Raw genomic sequence first — 21,926 nt, 5'->3', positions numbered from 1 at the left:
CATCTCTTCAGTCTTTAGTTTCAAGTGCTTTAACTTCATTTGATGCAAGAAGTCAAGTGGAAGTTGTCATTCCAATGGTGGGGATAGAGTGCTCTTGATGCCTGGGCCTGTTTTGGTATCTGACGCTTAAACTAGAAATGTTAGGAGCGATAAGAGTAAATGAGCTCATTTCATGTGTACAAATGAAATGCAGAGCATGCTTCTGCTGGGAGAAAAGACAGTGACCTTCATCTGAATAGGGTAATGGAAAAAGGTTTTCAGAACTGTGTGGAACTTCTGGCATAAATTGGGATTGGGTTAGTAGGATTGTGGGAAAAACCACATTGTGGTAATTAAAAATGCAAAACTGTGTTAAGATTAAAACCAAAAAGTATCAGTTATATGGGTGTAAACAAGTTACATGTATCTTCCTAGGCTCAGCTGCTTATCTGTTGTGCTCTGCTTTATTTCCTCAAGAGCTGTATGAATGGGAAGCTGGTCACTGAAAGGGATGGCATGGTCGTTCTGTGCTTTTGGATACACAGTTTACTAAGACAGTGTACTAAAGATCACAATGGCAGAGTGTTCTCACCTAGGAAGTGCTGACCAGCAGGGTGTTAATGCAAACTTCGACTGACTTGCATTTCACTTCCTGACAAATAAAGTTTGCAAATGCTTATTCACAGAAGGAGCTGGAGTGAATCAATGATGAGTATTAATGCATGTGGAATTGTACAGGAGGAGCCTCAGATGAATCTATAAGTAAATGCCAAACGTAAGAGGGGGGATGTTTCTGAAGTCTTAAGGCTGATTGTTGCTCTAAAATACAGGCAAGGGAATGTAACTGTGGAAGAGGATGGGAGACTTTAGCAGGCTTGTTTTTACTGAAGGATTAACTTGTACTCCCTGCCTAGGTTTTAACCATTGTCATCTATCAAGAAAATTAGTCTTAATTAAAAATGTGGTTTTGTGACACCTGAGGATTTGGGCGAGAATCTGACCTTCAGTTGCATAGCTGACGCTTTGGGAAGAGTATGTCAGAAAAATAACCTACAAGCTGGTTAGTCTTCATTTCCACCGTTCCCTGAAGGACAGAAAAGTTTTCCGTGTGATGCTCTTGAATAAGAAGAATTTCAGTCCTGCCCTGCTGTCAAAATTTGCCAGCCTGAAACAGCATTGGGTGGGCAGGGACCTGCTGTGGAGGAGCTTTTTCTGGGATAAGGTTCATCAGAGAGATGTCAGGAAGGTGAAGCATATGAGGGTGCCATACCCAGAGGAAGAATCTTTCTTTATGTGGGAAAAGTCTGTGTACTTCTCCCAGCTTCTTTGGCAGAGCCTAGGCATTATGCCAGCATTAAGCCAAATATGATTTCTTCCCTCCTGCACCCACCCACCTTTCTGGTTGATGTTGACATTTTTTTCCCAGCTCTTAATTAAAATGAGAATGAAGGTAAGGTGCGAACTCAATCATTTGCTTTTCCCTCCTCATGATAGAAAACTTTGACTTTAGTAATTGCATAGGTGACTGATGGGAAAACAATGTGTCTATTCCTGTGTGGATGTTATTTACCTGTGAAGTGGCCAGAGCAGTCAGGACATTCTCTAACTTCTGTGTATGTCTTTGAAAGTGAAGTGATTTGAAGAAGCGAACCAGAACTTTTTCCTGATTGAAAGGGTGCCTAGGCTTATGTAGGGCCACAACAGGATATTAATAGAACATACTGCATTTCCTTCACATAAAAATACGAAGGGCACTTTGCTGAGAAAAAATCCTGCTGTCCCTTTCTGTCTTTGGGACCAGCTCATCACCCAGCTAAAATTAAAACATGAAGTCAGGCAGTTCTTGCTCTCTATTTTTAAACTGCTTCAGCATATGAATGTGAGTGTGAAATCTTTCTTTAGGCCTCTCTTAACTTAATTACCTACTTATTCAAAATATTCTCTTCTCAAATTGCTGAGCTATAATTATATTAATCTTTTTTGTAGACACACTTTAGCTACTTGATGTTTCTTTAATTAGTTTTATGCTTAATTTGTAGTTCTGTTATTATTTACAGTGATGGAAACCTCATGGGAAGTGTTTAAAATCTTTTTGGATGTTAAAAATTTGTAAGTAGGTAAGGTTTTTGTGTATCTGTTCCATGTGTTCTTCTGGAAATTATGAGAAAGTGCACTTAAAAAAAAGGTATTCAAATTAAATTAAATTGAATGTCTTTTTATTCTTTCATTTCTTCACATCTTTTGCTTTGTGTGAGGTTATTCCTATTTTATTTTGGTTTTATGTCTTTTCTTTTGTTTGTGTGAAATGGGCGATGTGATCCCTGAATAGGTGGTGCAGTGGAACCGCTTATATACCATGGATTTGTACCATTTTTCTGCTGATTTAGATATACTGAATTCTTCTTCCTGCATTTCGGTGAGTTTGAAAAAAAATCCGTGCAACTTCCTTTCAAACTGAACTGCCTTTGCTTGCCTAGAGCACTGCTGTTTTCCAGCGGCAGTCTCAGCCTGCAGAGGGTGTGCTTCCTCCTGCAAACCCTCCTCTCCCAGCTCAGCGCCCGTAACACCCCGTCCATGAACGCGGTGTTCGGAACCCAGCGCTGCAGCCAGAGGTACCAAGGGATGAGGGTGTCTCTGTTCCTGTGGCATTTGTCCCTTGATTTCTTTGACTTTCAGCTGTTTGAAGCACAGGCTGTGTGACTTATTCCCAACTGACCCCTGTCACTGGAAAGGACACTCCTGAGAGAACACAGTGCTTCTTTGCATGCTCGTGTGACTGGCTCTTGATCCTAACCATGGTGCAAAATGGAAAAACCTTCTCAGTGTTTTCCTGGTTCCTTTGCTTTTGTCAGTGGGGAGTAGCTGGGACATTGGAGATTTTGGGAAGAGGTTTCCCTGCGGTTTGCCATGTCTGGCCAAGCAGTGATCAGACTCCACTGAGCAGGGTCCTTTGTGCTCTGTCAGGTAGATGAAGCTGGGTTAGGTGGTCAGTTTTGAAAGGCATTACCTTCAACATCCACATACTCCTGTGGCATGCATATGGGAGTCTATTTGAACTCCTACCCTTGACAGCTAAATGAGAAAATGGCCTGCTACAGACTGTCTTTAGGGTGGCTGGTACCTGGGCATGGCAGTAAGTGTGATTACATCTGCCCAGGCAAATCCCACTTGCTCTTCTGACTGCTGGACTTTCACACATCTTCCGCTTAGCAGAAATACCAGAGATTTCATAGATTTGAGTATTGGATGACGAGGCATTTGTATCACTGGTGAGAAATATGTTGCTATTCACAGTGGTTAGTGTCAGTACAGTTAGATAGCCAGACAGTGATGTTAAGTAATACAAACCTGGAGTCGCGGTCTTTTGGACCCATCTTCCCGTGCCAATCTTGGTGCTTGGAACAGTTTGCCCATTAATTTGTTCCAAGCTTCCACCCCCTCCCTGCCCTCTCCAGAAAACCCTTGGCAAACCATCTCTTCTATTAATCCTCCTGCCTTGGCTGGCTGCTGTCTCTCTGTTCATGCTCTCCTGTACTGCTGCCCATTTTTTACTTCAGATTGTAATTTTGTGAGCACAAAGATTTATGTGAGCATATTACACGCTGTAAAGAAATACACAGACCACTTATTCTTTGAAAAATGTAAAATTTAATTTTCCGACTTAAATACGATGTGATGTTCACCTAGACAATTTTAAAAAATGACGCAATTACATTAATAGATTGTCTCTTCTCCAACTGAGACTGTGATCCAACATTAGAATTGCCAAACTAATATTACCTGCAGAATTCTGCTTCTGTCATCTTTGTCTGCATCTTCTGCTGCTGTTTAGCTTTCTAAACTGATTAGTTTTGTATGTTTATTTTCATAAATGCATTAGTGAAACACATGCTTGACAAAAGCATCTTGGCAAAATCAGTGGGTTTTAATGGTGTTCACATACTTCTGTGCTTGAAATGAAGCCTGAAAAATTTGTCCTCTGGAATATTACATTATGTTTTGGCCACTGGAAATGAAGCACCTGACAGCATTAAGCTATCAGAAGGATTTCCAGTCATGGGCAAGCAGCCATTATGTATATGTTGATCCACAGTAGGAGATCTGGACAGCTTTTGATTTACTAGTGCTCATCTGTTCAATATGAGCTGGCGATCAGGGCAGCAATTACCTTCAACGTTGGTTGAAGAGTACTGAAAGGGAAAGCAGAATTTTATGTATGCAAATCTAGAAGAATTGCTGATTGTTCTTCTAGATAATCTTAAAAGTGCACTTCTCAAGGTGGCAAAAAGAATTATTTTGTAATGTCTGTGCCTGTTTAAAAATATCTTGCCAGGTTTATCTTTCTTTAAAGCAGACACTTTGAATTCTTCAATGTCTTTTTCAATAGATGGGCTTAAATAATTGGAGAATTAGAAACTTTATCTGTTTTTTAGCAGCCTGAGCATTCATCCATTTGTTTGAATGCTGCAGAGTTCACATGAACAGATTTATTAGCTGAGCTAAACATGTGGTTTTAAAAAGACTATAAAAATTCTTACGTTTTCTCAGATTTGGGCTTCAAATAGTTGTAATAGTAGACTTTATTTGAAGAATTTGAAGCATCCTCCTTTTTATTCCAAAAATGGCATGTGAAATGTATTTGTTTAAGTGGGTAGTAAAACTAAAGAGCCAGGTCATAAAGCATTTTTCACTGAAATGAATAAAAATAATGGCAAAATTCCTGTCATGTGATCTGATAATGAAAGCAGACAAAATAACTTTCTTGGTATAACGTGCAGGTGGAACAGAAAATGTCTATCTCAGTGCTAGTAATAGAGATGTGTGTAATACAACAACATTATTATGTGTGCGTGTGTTTTTTGGGATGTGTGTGCGCTTATGTACAGTTTTATTTATGTAAGGAGCTCCTGTTTTAGAGATGATGCACAATTTTAGCTATTAATATTACTAACCTTTCCCAACGTATAAATACTACATTCTGGTCTCCCACACAGTTGCCATGTTATCCAAAAAGGCCTGTTCTCCTTTTACCAGGAAATTGTGTAAAATCAGTGTTGGAACAATGATGTGTATGATAATATACATTGTCCAAAAGATCTCTTGGTTTCTTGCCACGTTTCTGGGGCTGCCTAGGTCAAAGCATTGGTATGGTGGAAACTGACTTTATATTTTATGGGTACAATTTTAGAAACAAATGGTTTGCTTTTTTCTCCAGTTGAGATTTCAGATTATTGCATGACCTGTGACATGACCTAACTTTTACAGTAACTTCTAGAAAGGAGTTCTAGAAACTCCTTCTGTGGGTTTTACCACATTTGTAATAAATTCGTGACAAGGTTAGCCTGACCTCATTTTTTGGAGAGCTGGAGATTGTGGAAGAGTTGAAAATGTTGTATCAATGTGGCTTTGTATGGAGAGTGTGCATGTTTATATAAATATATATACACACTCAGACACAGATAAATTTTCTTGAACTGTGGATAATCACCCTGTTGCATATCTCCTTAGGGATACTGAAGTCTTGGAAGTAAAATGGGAATGGCTGTCTGGGAAAGCCAATCCAGAGGTTTCATTTACTGAGCTCTCTGCAGGTTGTCCTATTAAGGGCTTGGCTTTGTCTTACTGGAAAAAATATCTTAAGGAACATGGTGGGATTTGTCAGCCCAGGGGTATTTGTAAAGGGGATTCACTGTGAAACTCAGCTGCTGCATGTTGTTGACCCTTGTTGGCTTTCAGCCGTGGAACAAGTTTCACAGAAGTGGATCTAAGGGCCATTGTGCAGACTTTGCTTCACGTGTCAGAAGTGGTGCTAGTCCCTTGCTGGCAAGAAGCAAGACTGTCTTCTCTTGTAGTGAGAGCGAGCCCTGCTGCACTTGCATCCTGGGCCAGAAATAAGCTAGGATGCTGGACATTTGTCACGGGAAAAGTGGGTGACCCTAAAGGCAACTGTGGCTATAGAAAACACAATGTTTGTCTGCTGAGTTGCTCTGCGTTGCGTTCTTAGGGATTTCTCTTCAGCAGCTGACCATGAGCCGTTTTTTCTGCCCGTCAGCACAGGAGTAGTGGATAGACCAGGAATAACCTATAGCTCCTGTGACTGCAGTGGCTCTACCCACCGCCAGCCTGTCCCATCCACTCCCTGAGCTGTGACTCAGCTTTCTGTGTTGTTGTCTAATGCCATCACTCTTTTGAGTCTCTCTGTACACCTAATAGAGGGTGCTAACCAGGCACTGGGGAATGTTCAAATCACCTTACTGGTCCTGGAAGGCTCTGTCCCAGTATGATTTCTCTGAGCTAACTAATCCACTGCAAGAGTGGATTTAGCAAGAAAATTTACCAGTGGAGATTTGCATTGGTGCATAATTGATTAAGGATATAAGCTGAAAATTGAGTTTGTACCTAGATATGGTTTTTATTAAGAACAGTATCCTACTTAGGATTTCAGTAACATATTTTACAAATCACTCTTCAGATGCTCTTTCTGGAGCTCAAACGGTCGCGTTATAAATGAAGAACGGATTCAGGAGGCTTCACAGTATTAGTGATTATATTGTAATGCTTTCCAGATGGTAGAGCATGATGTAATCCATACTGCCCAGTTTGTTTCAGTGCACTGGATACTGTTATACTCAGTAAGTAACCAAGAGACTCTAAGAAGCTCATCCGGCTGTTATGAACAATAGCTAGTTAATCCATATGTTCTTTATTACGTTATGAAAACTGCAGATTAACAAATCACTTGGTGAATGCAGGAAGATTGATTGCTACTCAAAGCTCTTCGAGAACTGGATATGCAACTCGGATTAGCTTAGCTCAAGCTACACATTGGTGAATGAATTCCATTTTCCTCAGGGCCATGAAGTAGTTTACATCTGTTCAATTGCAAATTCCCCTAGCTGCACTGGGTAGTTTTGTTTCCCCTTTAGAGAAATGGCAGGAATGTTGATTAGTTGCTGTTTGCATTGATCTGAAATAAAATCACAGCATTAGCATCACTGGTTGTGTGGGCATGGTGACTAAGGTCAAATTAATTGCAGCTTGCAGTTGCTCATAATTCTGCCAGTGTTTGTGCAGTAATGTTGTTTACTAACTGGTGCTTTTATTAGGCTGACAGACCATCGTTTGAATGGCAAACCCATCAAGTTTAAGTAGGCACTTAAGTCAGGATTTTCTCAGCATTAATTGAAGGCGCCAGGGGTACTGTGCTGGGACAGGTGCAGTATTGCGGTGAAGAGGGAGGATTTGAGGAGTACATGGGGAAGGAAAACTCCCTGTGCATCCTGACATTCAACTGTGTAGGGTTTCTCACTTGAACCCACATACAAGAAGTGTTCCAGGGAGATTAGGGCTGGGGTAGGAGGTTTCAGTCTGCTGGCAGTTATCCTGTAGAGTGGGTTTTGTAGGCACTTCTTTAGGCTCTCCTACCCGTTGGTTAAATCCAGAAAAATGGGATGGAGAGAAGAACAGCAAAAGAGACAAAAATTTGGTTTTTACTAGCTTCTGGAAATGAGAAAATTTCCTGAGATGGGTTTAGTATCTTGTGGTTGTCTCATTATCCGTGGACCATCTGCCCATAGATTGCCATTGGCAGGTTCAGATCACTGGGTTAGTTGATCTGATCTGGCACTGCACTTTCTACCCTGTTTGTAAGATTTCAGGCAAGGAGCTGAGAAACTGGAAGGAAGAGCAGTTTCCAACACAGTTGTTTTTTTAATGGTTGTGTGATGCTGTTTTATCCAGTGACTCCCTCATCTGGTTTTTATCTTGCATGGCATTGATTAACTGGTAGCTGTTTTTATTTTTCCATTATCATGTCTCTGGGGAATTCCACGGTTCAGTGTCAGATCAACCCCTTGTAGGGAAGGTTGGAAAGAGGAGAGGTTTGCATGATGCACATGTATCATTTTACAGTTTCCTGATGATCTTCTGTTTGGCTGCTTGTAAGAAGCATTTGTTTTTTGTAGTCACTCAGCCAGACTTGTTTATTGACTTAGGTTGTCTTTGCTCACTGCAGTGTTGCTGGTGATTGAAGTGCTTTGCCATTCTGATTGCTAAGGCTTGTCCTCTGAAGCAAAATTAATGACAGTGGCTTTTGGAAATTGTAGAGTAGCAGTGACCTAATTACATTTTTCATTAAATATTCCTCCAAGCCCAGGGGAAGAGTTGTGATAATTAGTTTCATGTGACCTCTTTGCTTCTTTTTGCAAAGACTTTGTGGAGAATGGGCTCACCAGTGATTTAAGGGCTGAGAGAGGCAACAGAGGTGGGGAAAAGGTCCTGAAAGGATGCTGTTTTCACGCCCTTCTCCCACAGACCTTCTCCCTTTGCTCCTCTGCTCCTCAGGAGCTTTTTCTTCAGGTTTTCTCCCACACAAAATCTTTTTAGTCTTCCTGATGTACTGCCATGTCCAGATCGGCAATATTCCTAGTTTCTTGTCTTTACCAAGCCTTCTTTGATTTTGGAATTTTTTTTTTTTTTGGTAATAATTAGTTGCTCCTTCCTCAACAGCTGAACCTTGTGTATAAAGCACAAAGTAGAAATACCCACTGCTTCTTCCTGTTTGTAAGAAATGTCATAGAGAATCACAGCAAATTGGACACCTGGAAGGGATTTTTGCTCAGAAATCCAGCCCACTGACTTGGTTTAAGATGGTAGGAATAGAAATTCAATATTTGTTTGGCTGAAAGAGACCAGAGTTTTTCAGACTTGATAGAAAGGGAAAACTTTACGTTCTGAAAATGTATTATTTATCTAAAGCCTGAAAATGCCCTATTAACAGCAGCTTTGTAGAATTACAGGGTCTGTCCACAAACAAAAAACAAACAAAGAAAAAAAAAACCAAAAAAAAAAAGAGAGGAAAAAAAACTTTCTTGATCAAGGAGGGAGCAACTGTAAAAGACATTACCTTCCTGAGGAGGAGTAGGGACCTTCTGCAATTCTAGGAACCCTTTCCTGTACTTTAAAGAGGCTCTAAACTGAGTGGGGATCCTGCCTGGGAGGATTGTTGGCGTGCAGAGCGCTGCTGTAAGCATAGATTTTGTGTTGGCTCAGCGCACAGACTGCAGGGCTCGCAGCCCTGAGCGCAAAAGGTCAGGATCGCATTTAGCCCATAACTATCAACTCTGTGATACAATATTAGTCATAGAAACTTGAGAAATTTGTCAGATACCCTGAGTTTGATTTGGATATCTCAGGGCAGTTTTTAAAAATCCATAGCAGTTTAAAGTGGTACTGCCAGTAGGAAAATCAGTTGATCAAAAGACAGTGTTTTTAAAAGATTTTACTTCTCTTCAGCTTTTTGTGACTTTACCATCATCTTCTAATTTTAAAAGAAAAAAGTTATCTGTCAGTGTAAAAGCTGTCTGTCTAGAAGTAAATTCTTTAGGCATAATATCGTTAAAATACTTTCTTGCATCTGTTCAGTTGCAGCAGTAGTACAAGACCATTTTAGCACAAATAGGTTAAAAAATTATTCAGATACAAGTGAGGTTTTTTTTATGATGCAGATGTTCCTTTAACATTCTTAACTACATTTTTCTTTCCACCTCAGCTCTCAATTTCTAATTAATTTTTAATTAATCCCAATTAGGCAAATTTTTTAATGAGTAGTGCAGTACTGTATTTTGTCGTTGCTTCTTAAGAGCTGTGTTTATCTAAAATGGCCATATCAAACTGTAACTTTTATAGGAAAGCTACAGAGCAAACCATAAACCATTTCTCCTGCATAAACACTTTAGTCATTAAACATCAGGTTGTGCATATTAACCTTGCCCTTTTTCTGTTTAAAGGAGGAGGCTTTTATGAAGCACTCACAGGACGTGGTCTTTTTTTCTACTTACAGAATTTTTTTTTTTTTTTCAAAAATCATAGAACAGGATATCAAACTGTATTGCTTTTTGTTTCCCACTGATAATAGATAAGATCAAACCAATAACCATCCAGAAGTCTTGTCCTGTGCAGAGACTCTTTTGAGTAGGTTAGTGGGAAGGGATGTGGAAGTGCCGTGTGAATGGGACAAGCAAAATGGAAATTCAGTTAAGTTTATCCATTGGTCAACAGTAACATACTGTGGCACATCAGGCAATTTTACTGTAATTAAATATTTTCTATTTCAATAGATTTAACAAAATAATATCTCACGTTTGTTCATATTGTAGCTCATTCTTGCATACTCTATCAGTGTATTTCTTTCCTCCAAGACAGCTGCAGAAATGTCCCATTTTTTGTGCTTGTTCAGTAGATATGTTGATCAGAGAACGTGAAATTAGCTCAAGAAGCTGATAGTTTATGAGTAGATTCTAAATTGTTTCCCATTCTTGGATGTCTGTGTAGTGCAGAAGGAGAACACGTTTTTATTTGTATCCCGTAAAGAAGGTTGCGTGTCAATGAAAAACCCCTCTTCCAAAAGCAGGTGTTAATTTTTCTGGCAAAAGAAATTTCTGTGGGGTTAGAATCTCAGATTGGAGACAGGCAGGTCAAATTCTTTATCACTTCTAAACTAAATATATATAATATTTAGCTTAGAATTTAGTTTAATTTATATGATGAAAGCTATTTAGTCATGTCTGAATCTCTTTAGTGGTATTTTGAATTACTTTTCAGAGCACATACAGAAAAACCCTTGCATTTTTTTTTACATTTGACTACTACTTTTTTTTTTTTAGCTTAGGCTTGGATATAACATTAATTTAATTTAGTTCAAATTTGTGAACACAAATCCTTAAATAAGAGGAAGTCACATTCAAGGACAAGTGTAATTGAATAATGTTAATTTCATTGGTTTAGTAGGTGGTTTTGTTCTGTTCTATACACTGATACTTTGTCAAATGTGATTAGTTAAATAATAATACCTGTACTTTCAGCTACTATTTACACATGATTTCACCCCTTGATTTAATGAAATTTTTGGTCTCCCTGCAACTATTCAATGCCTTAGAATTCCATTACACCTGAAGATTTTGAAAGACAAATATTAATTATTTTCTAAAGCTTTCTGATCTTGAATTTAAAACACATTATGAAGTTTATGTTTGTGTATAGTCTTGGAAAACAACCTGTTTGTACTCAGGTTATAGAACAAATGATTTTAGAATATATGATTTTAAAATGAAAGCAAAGAGTTTTCTTAAAAAAGAAGAAAAAGTTTCTTATGCAAGAGAGCCTTCCACTGGAAAATATTTTTGTTCTGTTGGTTTGCAAGGAAATCTGCATGTCTTAGCTAAAAAGCATCCCACTACCTTTTTATTACTCAAACTGCACATTTCAGAATCTGGTTTATTTAATTTCATTATTAAATTATGAAATTCTGTAGTGGAGAAAGTGTGCATCCAAAATCTGCCTATTCGAATTAGATAAAATGAATTGATTTGCAATTAGGAACACCTAGTGGAACCTGGCAGATAATCTTGTTCAGTTCATTTACTAGGTCCTTAACCTACAAACTCTAGTTTACATTAACTTACAGATTGTCCTGACCTTAAATTCTGTTTCAGTCACCCTGTTCCCTTTCAAAAGATATATTTTCCATAGACCAGTGCTTATCTGCCTGGCTTCCTGGCTGACTGGGATTTAAGCTATACTGGCTTGGACAACACAAGCAGTTGAACCGTGTGAACTCACATGAGTGCTCAGCAAGAGCATGGGGAATTACTGAGTTTTTTTCAGAGGAAAGCAGACAAAATTTTATAAGAGGAGAAACGCAAAAACAAAGATAATGAATCAGAAAAGGTAGCGTATTCGTTTGGCTTGATGATCTTGGTTTGTTAAAATTGCTTAGAGTAACATTTGGTAGTTAATGCTGTTTTTTCCTTGATAGATAAGAAGAAGGAGAACACAGTGTATCTCACTGCTGTGTGTGGCTACCCGATCTTTTGTTAAGTATTTGTGCCTTCAGTGTGTGATACTGTGTTGAGTAAAAAAGGCAGAGGGAGGTCTATGTGTTTTGGTTTTAATTTTCAGTGGAATGGATTAGTGGTGGTTTTGTGAAGACAACCATTGAAAGCATAACGTAAAAGAGAAAGAACTTCAGGGTAGGGTTTATTTTTCTTAATTGCTTCTATTGTTCTTGAAAAACATGTTTTTTCTCAAGTATCATTCAGAGTTGTTTTTCCCAAATGATTCCACAGCAGGTATGGGTGCTGTTTTACTGAAGTGCTTAATGTGGTTTGCGAAACGACTAAGAATGAGATAACTGTGGAAATGTTCTCTGCTTCTTTCCGATGCAGACAGTCTATTTTTGACCTGGAGACCAATATCAAGCCCTGGGTTTTTGTTAGGTCAGGGGGGTGGACACTGAAGGCCTTATCTCTTTTTTCCTTTGTTGACAACATACCCTTATCCTTCCTGGGTCCTGGGGTGACTGCTTGATAGTGCTGGCATTTAAAAGACCTAGATAGGAGAAATCACAAACTTTTCTCTATTTTTAAGGATGCTCATTGAAGTCTCTAGCAAGGCTTAGTGAGCTACAGGGCTGTGGCAGGACACTGCTAGTGAGACCAAGAAGCCATAGGAAACCATGCTTCCTTAAACAGAGATCTGTTGAAAGCATGAATTAGTATAAACAGTTTGGAAGTATAAAACATTTTATGAACATCTTTATTTATTGGTTTTGTTCAATAGATGTACTTTCAAAGTGTATTTTTTGGGTGCATTTGGGATTTTTTTTTAAATTAAGCAGTTAATTCCTCTTAATTCCTTTTTAAGAAGGGCCACTGCAATCACATAAAGTTTTATTTAAGGAGAACTTATTTATCTGCATTATTTAAAATATTTTTGTTAGATAAGTGGTAAAAAATTAATATAGGTCCTCATAAAGGTAAGGCATTGAAGGAAGCTTTAGAAGGAGCACATCAAATTCTGTGCAAGCTGTTAGAATTCATAAAAAGAGTGCTTTGCCTGTGCTGTGGTGTGCCAGTGGGCCAATTCACTCACATTATTTTAAATGATGGGTTTTGTTTAACCATTTAGTGTTTTGGCTTGACGCTGACCCCTGCCCCAAATTCTTGGACCCTGTAGTGTTGAAAGAGCAAAGGAGTTTAACTGCAGAGTTGCTACTCTGTCTCTGTTTGTGAGTTAATAATAAAGAATTATATAACTGAGAAACTGTATATTTTGATTGGCTTTATTTATGTTGGTGTTTAAAAAATAGAGTAAAATAATGTAAATAAACTGTAATTGTCAAAATTTGGTTTTTTTAGTTATAAATAATGCACAAGAAGAAAATCCCATAAGTGACTGTTCATTACTATCACTATGGATAAATATAGGTGGTTTTGGCAAAGTGTTAATTTTTCCTCTGTTTTCAGTCTCTTACATATTATAGCAACTTCCCTTACTGGAAGGGAAGGGGCAAAGAGAAGAAACAATTTATTCCATACAGGCATTTAACTGGAGAATGGTTCCCTATCTAAAGGCACACTTCCAAAATTTAAGCAGAACTTTGAAGGTGGAAGTGAAAATTCATGAATTCCTGTGTTAACAGAAAAATAAAATGTTCTTTGTGTGTGTTCAGACTGTATAAAAGTGTAGTTATTAATAATCACTAAGTTGCCTCTGTCTCTTCAACTTAATCATACCATGGAAAATACATTACAGGAATATTTTCCTTGTGGTAAATACAGAATACCCTTTTCAGGGCTTATGGAGGTTATTTTATGCCAATTGTTGACGTGACTACCAACATGAGCAATTGTTGTGTGATTGGCAGTAGTGGTAAATTATACCTGTAAAAGAAAATTAAGGTGACAAATAATCTGTATTTGACTTTGTGTTAGTGAAGCTTTGCAGAAACTGCTATTTATCTTCTGTATCTACGTAATTTTATTAGGCAATGGGCAAAAATCTCTGTATGAGGGGAAGATTCTGCTGTAAACAAAGGAAAACTGAAATTCTTTCAAAATGAGTTCTTAATTGGAGAAAACATCGTTATCATGGAGGCAGTTTACACAGTCCAGTAGTGCATGTATAAGGCTTTCTCTGGACATCTTCAGTGTATTAACTGTTTTATGTCTAAATGTTATTTGTCTTCAATATTCATCTCATGGACCTGGGCAAACTGTTTTAAAATGGTTAGAACGAGTTTTATGAAATCTAACTCAGAGTATTTTTGTACTGAATGAAAAAAAAATTGCTTCAAGTTGGTATTGGGCAAGTTTAAAAAAGTAACTAGAAGAGCTGAACAGATATTTCTTGATATCATACTTCTTACTTATATCACTATAGATAATTTCTCAGTGTCAGATGAAAAACAGAAGTTAACTTGAAACCACGGAATAAATCGTTGCCTAATTCCGCCCGTTTTTCCTGAAGCAACAAAGATCTTCATATCCTTCAGGAGAAATTTGGTGTATTAATTACTATTACAATAAATGGTTTCTGTTGCAGTTATCCCCACAAGTGATACTCCTATATTAACTACAAACAGTTCTAGTTATTAACTAAGAAATCCGAATCAGACAATCTGAACAACGCTCCTTGTCCTGCGAGTTTGTAATTCTGACTACACAGATTTGTCAAACGCTCTTATAAAAAATTACAAATTTAGCAGCATAGGCTCCTCTGAAGCACTCCCTAATCCTATGGATTGTAAATGTAGATTAATCCCCAGTGACTCCTAGGACTAGATGAGTAGACACAGAAGTGTTTACCTGTTAGACAGTGTACTGTCGGTTTTTTCCGTGGATTGTACGTGGTTCCTTGTTAGAGATCTGTGGAGTTGCTGAATGAAAGTGTCAGTGGTTTTTAGTGTCATTCACCCATTTTGCAACTGTCAAAAAAAGAAAAAAAAAGCTTGAAGGGGAAAAAAAAAGGCATAAAAAATGAACTGTGGTAAAGAATGAGCCGCTTTCGTCCCAGCCAGGTCCTCTAGACCTCTGCAGTTGGAGAATTGGGGTTATTTCTTTAAACCACCTATCTTGAAGGATTTAAACTGGCAAAATATTCTGCTTGAGTAGTAGAAATGGCTTAACATCTGCGACACATTGATGTTTTTTATGTTAAAATTTGTCATGGTGACTTTTTAAATTTTCCAAACCCCAGCTTTCAGGCTCTTCATGTATCAATCAGGTAATACAAGTCAGCAGAGTATTAGAACCATGCTGAATGTAACAGATTCCTCCAGTGGTGTTTTGCTGTCCTTCATTTGGAGTTTGCTTTCTAAAGCAATGACCAGTGTGTTTTTATTTTAGCTGGAGTGAAAGCTAGAGAGGTTACTTTTTTATCAGATCGTACTGCTGCTCTTCAATGTGGTTTGAGTAAAATGTTTCCCAGTAAATGGAATGGCAAAGAAAACTTAAAATCTTGTGGCTCTTGCAGGGTTGTGTGACTGAAAACTGGAGTTGCTAAACTGCAGCAAAACTTTTCTGTACTGGCAGTGACCTGCTATATACAGCACTGAGAGCAAACCTGTAAAGGAGTTAAGCTGCAAATTACTCATTTGCACAATGTATCAAGTACTACATTGATGGGGACATGAGATTTCTTTATCTCTGACAAATACTCCAAAACCATTGTTATAGTACACTTAATAAAATCATAATGGAATTGTATTCCTTAGGAACAATTAGTTCTGGAACAGTTCTTTACGTGTGCCTTTTTACTCAGTACATATGTATTACAGGCATATAGCTAAGTAAATCATGCTGTTTTAGAACTCAAATAAATTACCATATTATCTAATAAGTTATACCAGTAAATACATCCTGTCTTAATACCCTCAAAGAGCAGGAAGCAGCATGAACCTTTCTGTTTCAGGAACATAAAAATACATTTTTTATTCCTTTTAGTATGTTCATCATATCTCTCAGTGAGATTGTACCAAAAATTATTATTTTAGAGATTCCTGTTCAACACTCTCAGAATTTTAATTTAATGCAAAGTTTCCAAAATCAGTTGGCTTGAGGTTTTCTGTATGTTATTCATTAATCCCCCTGGAGCTTGAAAATTTCTATTTAGAATTAGCGGTTCTTTTCTGAATCTCTGCTTTAGGAAACCTCCCCGAGAATCCTCTGCATGCTCTCTGGTATCTAAGCAAAACAAAATGTTAATATCCAGTTAATATCCAGTACTAAGATTTGTTAAAGAACCAGCAGAAGGAATAAATGCTGTATTTCTCAATAAAATGGCTAAAGAAAGAATGGGAATGTTGGCTTTGTTGCGCAGGAAAATTATCTCATTGCATTCAGTTAGTGATTTCAAATACTCCTTTATAAATAGATGACATGAGACAGGTTAAAGCCCAAGCCCAATTAATTCTCATCAATAGATCTTCAGTCCTAGAGATGTTAAGTTATGAAAATTCATTCACTTGTATTTTTGGGCTTGAGAGAATTACGAAACAGAAAGCGCCTTAAAATAAGCCAGCTATCAAACCTGTGGAGATGTTGGTAACCTTGTCCACTCTCATTGAGAAGTGCCCCCTAAAGAGCCAATGGAAATAGCGATTTTCTTTCCTTCATAACACAACTGGGACAGAGAAACCCTGTTTTCTTTAGCAGGAATGCTTGGACGCCCTCCAGTCAACTGGGAACAAAGAGTTGTCTGTCAGGGTCCAGGGAGCCCCCACATCTGCTTTTTAAACAGGATGTGGGGAAGGGTAAAATCCTCTCCATTTGTGACGCTAACATGGCTTTGAGAACACCTGGAATTACTGGACCCAGCATTTGAGTCTTTGGAGCTGATTTCTGCTAGACTAAATCCCTGTAGGGGCCAAGTTTCTGTGTTGTGTGGGAGATTAGAGTTCGGGCAGATTTTCCACTGAAGGTGAACCCTAAATTCTGATCCCAGCCCTCCCTCGGAAAACTATAAAACAATTTCAACATATAACTTCTGGGAGACAGTTTAACCTGATCCTAGCTTTTATTTAAAAAAAAAACAAACCCAAATCCCAAAACAAGTTATAAAGCAAAATAATAAGCAAACAAGCAAAATCTTTGAGCAGTTTTTACTGCATTTCATTGTCCACTCAGAATTTTTTAAGAAAACGCATCAAGTTTATGCCTTTATTTTTGTTGATTGCTTTCTGTTTTAGTTGATTTAATTAGTAGAATGTTCAATGAAGCAGAAAACATTAAACACATAATCAGGTTGTTTAAGGAAGTTCTTTCTATGCTTGAAAGAGTGCTAAAACATACCTGTGCATTTTCAGTAGAGCATGTAAGTGTTTCCCCTGAACAATATGCATGAAAATGGCCGAATTACGTCATATTAGCAGTCAGCTTTTAGCAGGATGTATTTCAACAGTTGCTAAGATAAATGGATAGTTAATAAAAGGAAGAAATATTTCGGTAGACAATTTGTGTTTCTATACTTCTTCCTATTAATTCATCTGTCTCTGTTTCCAACTAAATATGCTGTCAGAGAATTCTGTCAAAATTTTACATAAGTAGTGATGTTTACTTTTATTAAATTTGGGTTTAGTTTAGTGTATCATGTCAAAAAGATTTGTTGGGTGTGTAGTATTTTGGTTTTCATTTGCAATGGGGAAACTATAAATGGGCTATCAATGACCTGACTCTTAACACTGGTAGATTTAAGGAACAGTGGTTACAAAACTTGTGTGGAAACTTATAAAAGCTCTACTTTCTATTTCAAAGATTTTTTCTTTAAGCAGTGGCCTAATTTCCCGTGTACTAGGTAGTGTGGAATTACTTAATAGAAAAATAAAGAATCTGTTTCAGAATACATGTCGCAGTAAATTTTACAAAACAGTTGTAATAAAAAGAATGTGGTTACAGTCATCTTTATTTCTGGAATTTTAAAGTTTCTAGGAAAGCTCTGAGAGAAAAGCGTTGACAGTCATAATTGAAATTGTGTTATTGAAACTAGTAGAGAAGTATGTTAATGACTGCTTTTTGTATTCATTCCTTGTCATTTACGATCGCACATAATCTTAAAAGTATATCAACTTGGTTTTGAAGTTTTTTAATATTGGAAAAACCCTGCAGTTAAGGGGGTGATGCAGTACTTGTTGAGGGAAAATTGAATGTGTTTATTCTTCCTGTTTCATTTCTTCTTAGCAGAGAACTCTGCAAAATACTGAAACTATAGCAGTGGACATATCATAAGTTCAAATAAAGATAATGATAAGGTTGTTTGAAGGATTAGTTTTAAATCTAAAAACATAGAGAATATGTTAAATGTAAAAAGTGAGGTGCTGGGAGGAAAATCCTGGTGACAGCATTGGTGTTAATCTGGCTGGTTCACAGCTTGCCTTCGCTCTTTCTTCTGACAGTCTTAATGCCGTGTAATCTTTCATAATCTAAAACTGGCTGTGCACTTCCTTTTACTCTGAAATAAAATATCACCTAGAGGTAAAACAAAAAGAAAAAGTAACACTTATAAACAAAAACCCCAATGTAAATAACAGATGTTTTTCTAATTACTTGGGAGAGAGTATCATAGTTGCTATAACTTTTAGAATAGTTTCCATTACTATGCTGCTGGCAGTCTGTTCAACATTTAAGAAATTTGTTTTTCTGTATTGCTGCTCTGAGAGGATTGAGTTGCACATAAGCTAGATGCTGCTATGCTGTTGCCTTGCTGAAATAAAGCACAATGAAAATAATCCTAGGTGTTGGCTGTCATAGTAAGAATATCTTATTTAAAACATCTCATTCTTTGTGAATGCTCTAAAAATAATTTTTCTTATGTTAGAAACTTGTTTTTAAAAAACAGTAATACCTGGCTTGAATTGATGTTTTGTTATCTTTTTCTGTCAAGTATTTTCAATCTTTTTTTTTTTGTAAGTTTTAAGTATATTTCTATATATTTCTAATAAGGACAGTATAAGGAAAGCATAGCAAATATGAAGGACTGTTGATTGGTAGTAGGGAAAAAATAATCTCTTGAACGAGGCATTTCATCGATATCTGAGAGTAGTTAAAATGTTACATAATTTCTGTTTTTCAGAAGTTAATATATGCCTGTTAATACTGGCAATGAAGAAATCTTTTAGAAATCCTCGCTGAGCTCAGCAATTTCTGTTCTGTCCAGAGTGTACAGGGGATAAATGCAAAAACATTTTGATGTTATAGTTAAATGTCAGTCTACTACAAAGATTGAATAGTAAGCTTCTCATGTCAGAAAATTCTTTGACTTGTTTGGCATTAAATTTTTGTGGGGGATAAATATATAATAGATCATTACATAAATATTTTTAGTTACCACTAGTCCATGTTATAATACAGAAGACAACTAAAGGTTATGCTTATCTGTTACAGTGTGTTTAAGGTTGCATTTTAAAATTTTAAAGGATATAACTTTGTTTTCCTTTGCGTGTGTTTAAATATCTTGAAAGTAGTTTAGTTTTCTTTCAGTTGTATAACTGTACTTTTCCTTTATCGAGCCATTTTTATTTTTCTACCTGAGGGGAAAGCGTTCGCCAATCAAAAAATACCGTACTGTGTTACCCGCACACTTGAAAACGAACTGGAAATAAAGAGCAGTCGTGTATATTATGAATTCTCTGTATAGAGACACTCTTATTGTCCAGTCCCTTCTTTCTTTTTTCTTTGATTTTAGGAGGCTTGAAACTAACTGGCTTTTTTAAAAAAATGAAGTTTATATTAGATTTCTTTCAATTTTTATATCCAAACCAATTATCAGTGCTTTCGTTTCAAGTACTTTTAAGGAACATGCAAAATAAAAATACCTGAGAGTTATTTTGCAACTCCTGTAAGATCTGTAAAAAGTAATGACTGGAATATAGGGTGGATGAAATTACAGACATTGCGGTAATCTACCATGATACTGCAAAAATGACTTAAAAATGTAATAACTAAGTAAAAGTATGAGGATGTTATGTTTCCCACGATATTTAGGGCAGGAACAGTCTGTTGGTGCTGGGACAAGAGTGGACAGTTGCAGTAAACCTGCTGAACTCCCCACCTGCCTTAGGCGTGGGGACCGCTCGCCCCTCGCTCCACGGTGGCGCTGCTCGTGCGGCCGCTGGCAGGACAGACGGACATCCCATGGCCGCCTCGGAGCCAGAGCTGTCGCCTCGGTACCACCGCGGCACCGAGAGCTCCCTGTGCCATTCCCCTGCGCACATCTGACAGCAGTGGGTGCCTCCACCTCAAAGACTTTGTTAAGGATTAGAGGGCTTTAGCAGGGGTTCTGTGGTTTCATTGCTCCCAGCGTCGGAAAATGCGGTTGCGGCTTACACGGGTAGAGGTTACAATCCGTTTTGAAAAATGAGCTACGGGAGGTCCCCTTTACACTGTGGATTAAATAGCGTGAGTTGAAGCACCAAAAAGAACAAAACAAAGGTGGAGAGAACAAAGGAGAGGAAAAACACTGACAAGTAAACTGGGCACATGGACTACTTCTGGAACTACTTGGGTTGCCTTGACACGAGAGTAAATATCTTAATAGTTATTTGCCATTATATATTTGGCTAGTGGTAAGGCTCTGCAATATCTTGCATCCTTTTAAATTTATATATTAATTAAAAATAGAACATATCATTCCCATGTGAATGAACTGGGATACTCTCTGAGTGCAGTTTAAAAGATCAGTATTATAATTTAAGCCATAGAAACCACAGGTGCAGAGAACATAATTAAGATTGCACATGTTTTAGCCATTCCATATCATGAACTGTTTAATTATCCTTCTTTGCTTGTAATTGAATATAACCAAACCAGGCCTGTATTTGTGAACAGCAATGGGTGATGTTTCTTACAAAGTTCCTTTATGACATTGCCGTATAAACTGACACTCTTGACCAAAAGGCATTTTATTACCTTTAAGCCTGTCAAGATCAGTAGGTGATTCTTTTTTCACAGCTTGATATGAGACGAGACTAGTGTGGCACATGGAAATACTATTTGAGCTAAGATGTAAATGATTAAGTTTTATAGCAGAGAGTTAAGAAAGCTTGCAGCTTTTTCTTTTTAAATGGGCATGAAAAGCATTGATGTGAGTCATCAATGGTAATGGTCATCTCTAAGGAAAAAGCACCTGCCGGGAAACTTCATGGGGCAGGGAAAGACTGTCTGTATTCATACCATGGTTTTTAGTGTAAAGCCCAGTTGGAAGTATCTGAGGTTGGATGTTTTTGTTGACTTCTGCACAGTAAACTGGTCTGTCTGGTTTGTATTCCCAGTGAATAAACATCTGTATCACTAAGCTTGCCTATTGTTCTCAGCAAAGGGAGACTGCATTACTTTAACCTCTGGAAGAAGTCATCATTAGCATGGTGTGGGAGCTACGTGTGTTTACTTCTTCTGATTCTGGCTGTGTTGCTGTTGCTTGGTGCATCAGTAGGATGCTGGTGGTTGGGATGCCTGTATTTTTCAGTTGTCTGGAGACTTCTGGATTTCAGCTTTCTTGACCACTGGGGTTATATGTGGCTTTCGATGGCCTTCTCAAGCTACTAAAATGGCCACGTTTTGCTGTGAGTTTGCCCATCTTGGTAATGTAGAAAGTGTTAGACGAAAAGAAAATATGAAAGAGGGGTGAAACACCTTTTGAAACTGGTGGGCCTCTGAAGTCAGTGTCAGAATGAGTGTGTCAGAATGCAGTCAGCGTGTTAATTAGTAATTAAGAATGACACTTCAGAAATAACCATACTCCAAAACAGATTTGCAATCACAAAGAAGAAAAAAAATAGCACTTTTCTTGAAGTTCACTACATGGAAGCATCATTTAAGCTTTTATACGCGTTTTTCGGTTTAGGAAGGAGCTAGGTTTTTTCAGGCCAGTGTTAGGCTGGAGAGAGGTTTGCAAAGAGGTCACCAAGCTGGTGGAAGAATTACTGTGAGATTGCTGCAGTTAGTGGGTTTGTCGTGTTGGGGCACTGGAGTGACATTGAGGCTAGTTGATCTCTTGCAGAAACCTCTGAACTCCGAGAATAAGTTTAGAGGTGATTATAGTACGCTGTATCATTTACATAACTTATCTATCAGTAACACTTCCCTTATTGTCAAGTGTGTGTGTTTATATATATG

General features: G+C 37.7%; 1 protein-coding gene across 3 annotated transcripts in view; it reads left to right on the top strand.

The window, feature by feature from the left end:
* RBM20 (RNA binding motif protein 20) overlaps positions 1-21,926 on the top strand; it is a 98,910-nt gene that overhangs the window by 11,345 nt on the left and 65,639 nt on the right. The window contains exon 1 of one of the 3 annotated variants that reach the window (XM_066190943.1): positions 11,656-11,706. The exons of the other annotated variants lie outside the window; for them this stretch is intronic. Within the exon in view, the coding sequence (XP_066047040.1) occupies positions 11,693-11,706 (14 nt within the window). The 5' untranslated portion in view covers positions 11,656-11,692. Of the gene's footprint in view, positions 1-11,655; positions 11,707-21,926 lie in introns of those variants that run through there. 3 annotated transcript variants of the gene reach the window in all.

Source organism: Chamaea fasciata, unplaced genomic scaffold (genome assembly GCF_029207755.1).
Source record: "Chamaea fasciata isolate MVZ Bird 193981 ecotype frontalis unplaced genomic scaffold, bChaFas1.0.hap1 SCAF_9, whole genome shotgun sequence".
Classification (NCBI taxonomy): Eukaryota; Metazoa; Chordata; class Aves; order Passeriformes; family Sylviidae; genus Chamaea; species Chamaea fasciata.
Note: the sequence above shows the minus strand (reverse complement) of the source record. Positions and strands in the feature narration are given on the sequence as shown.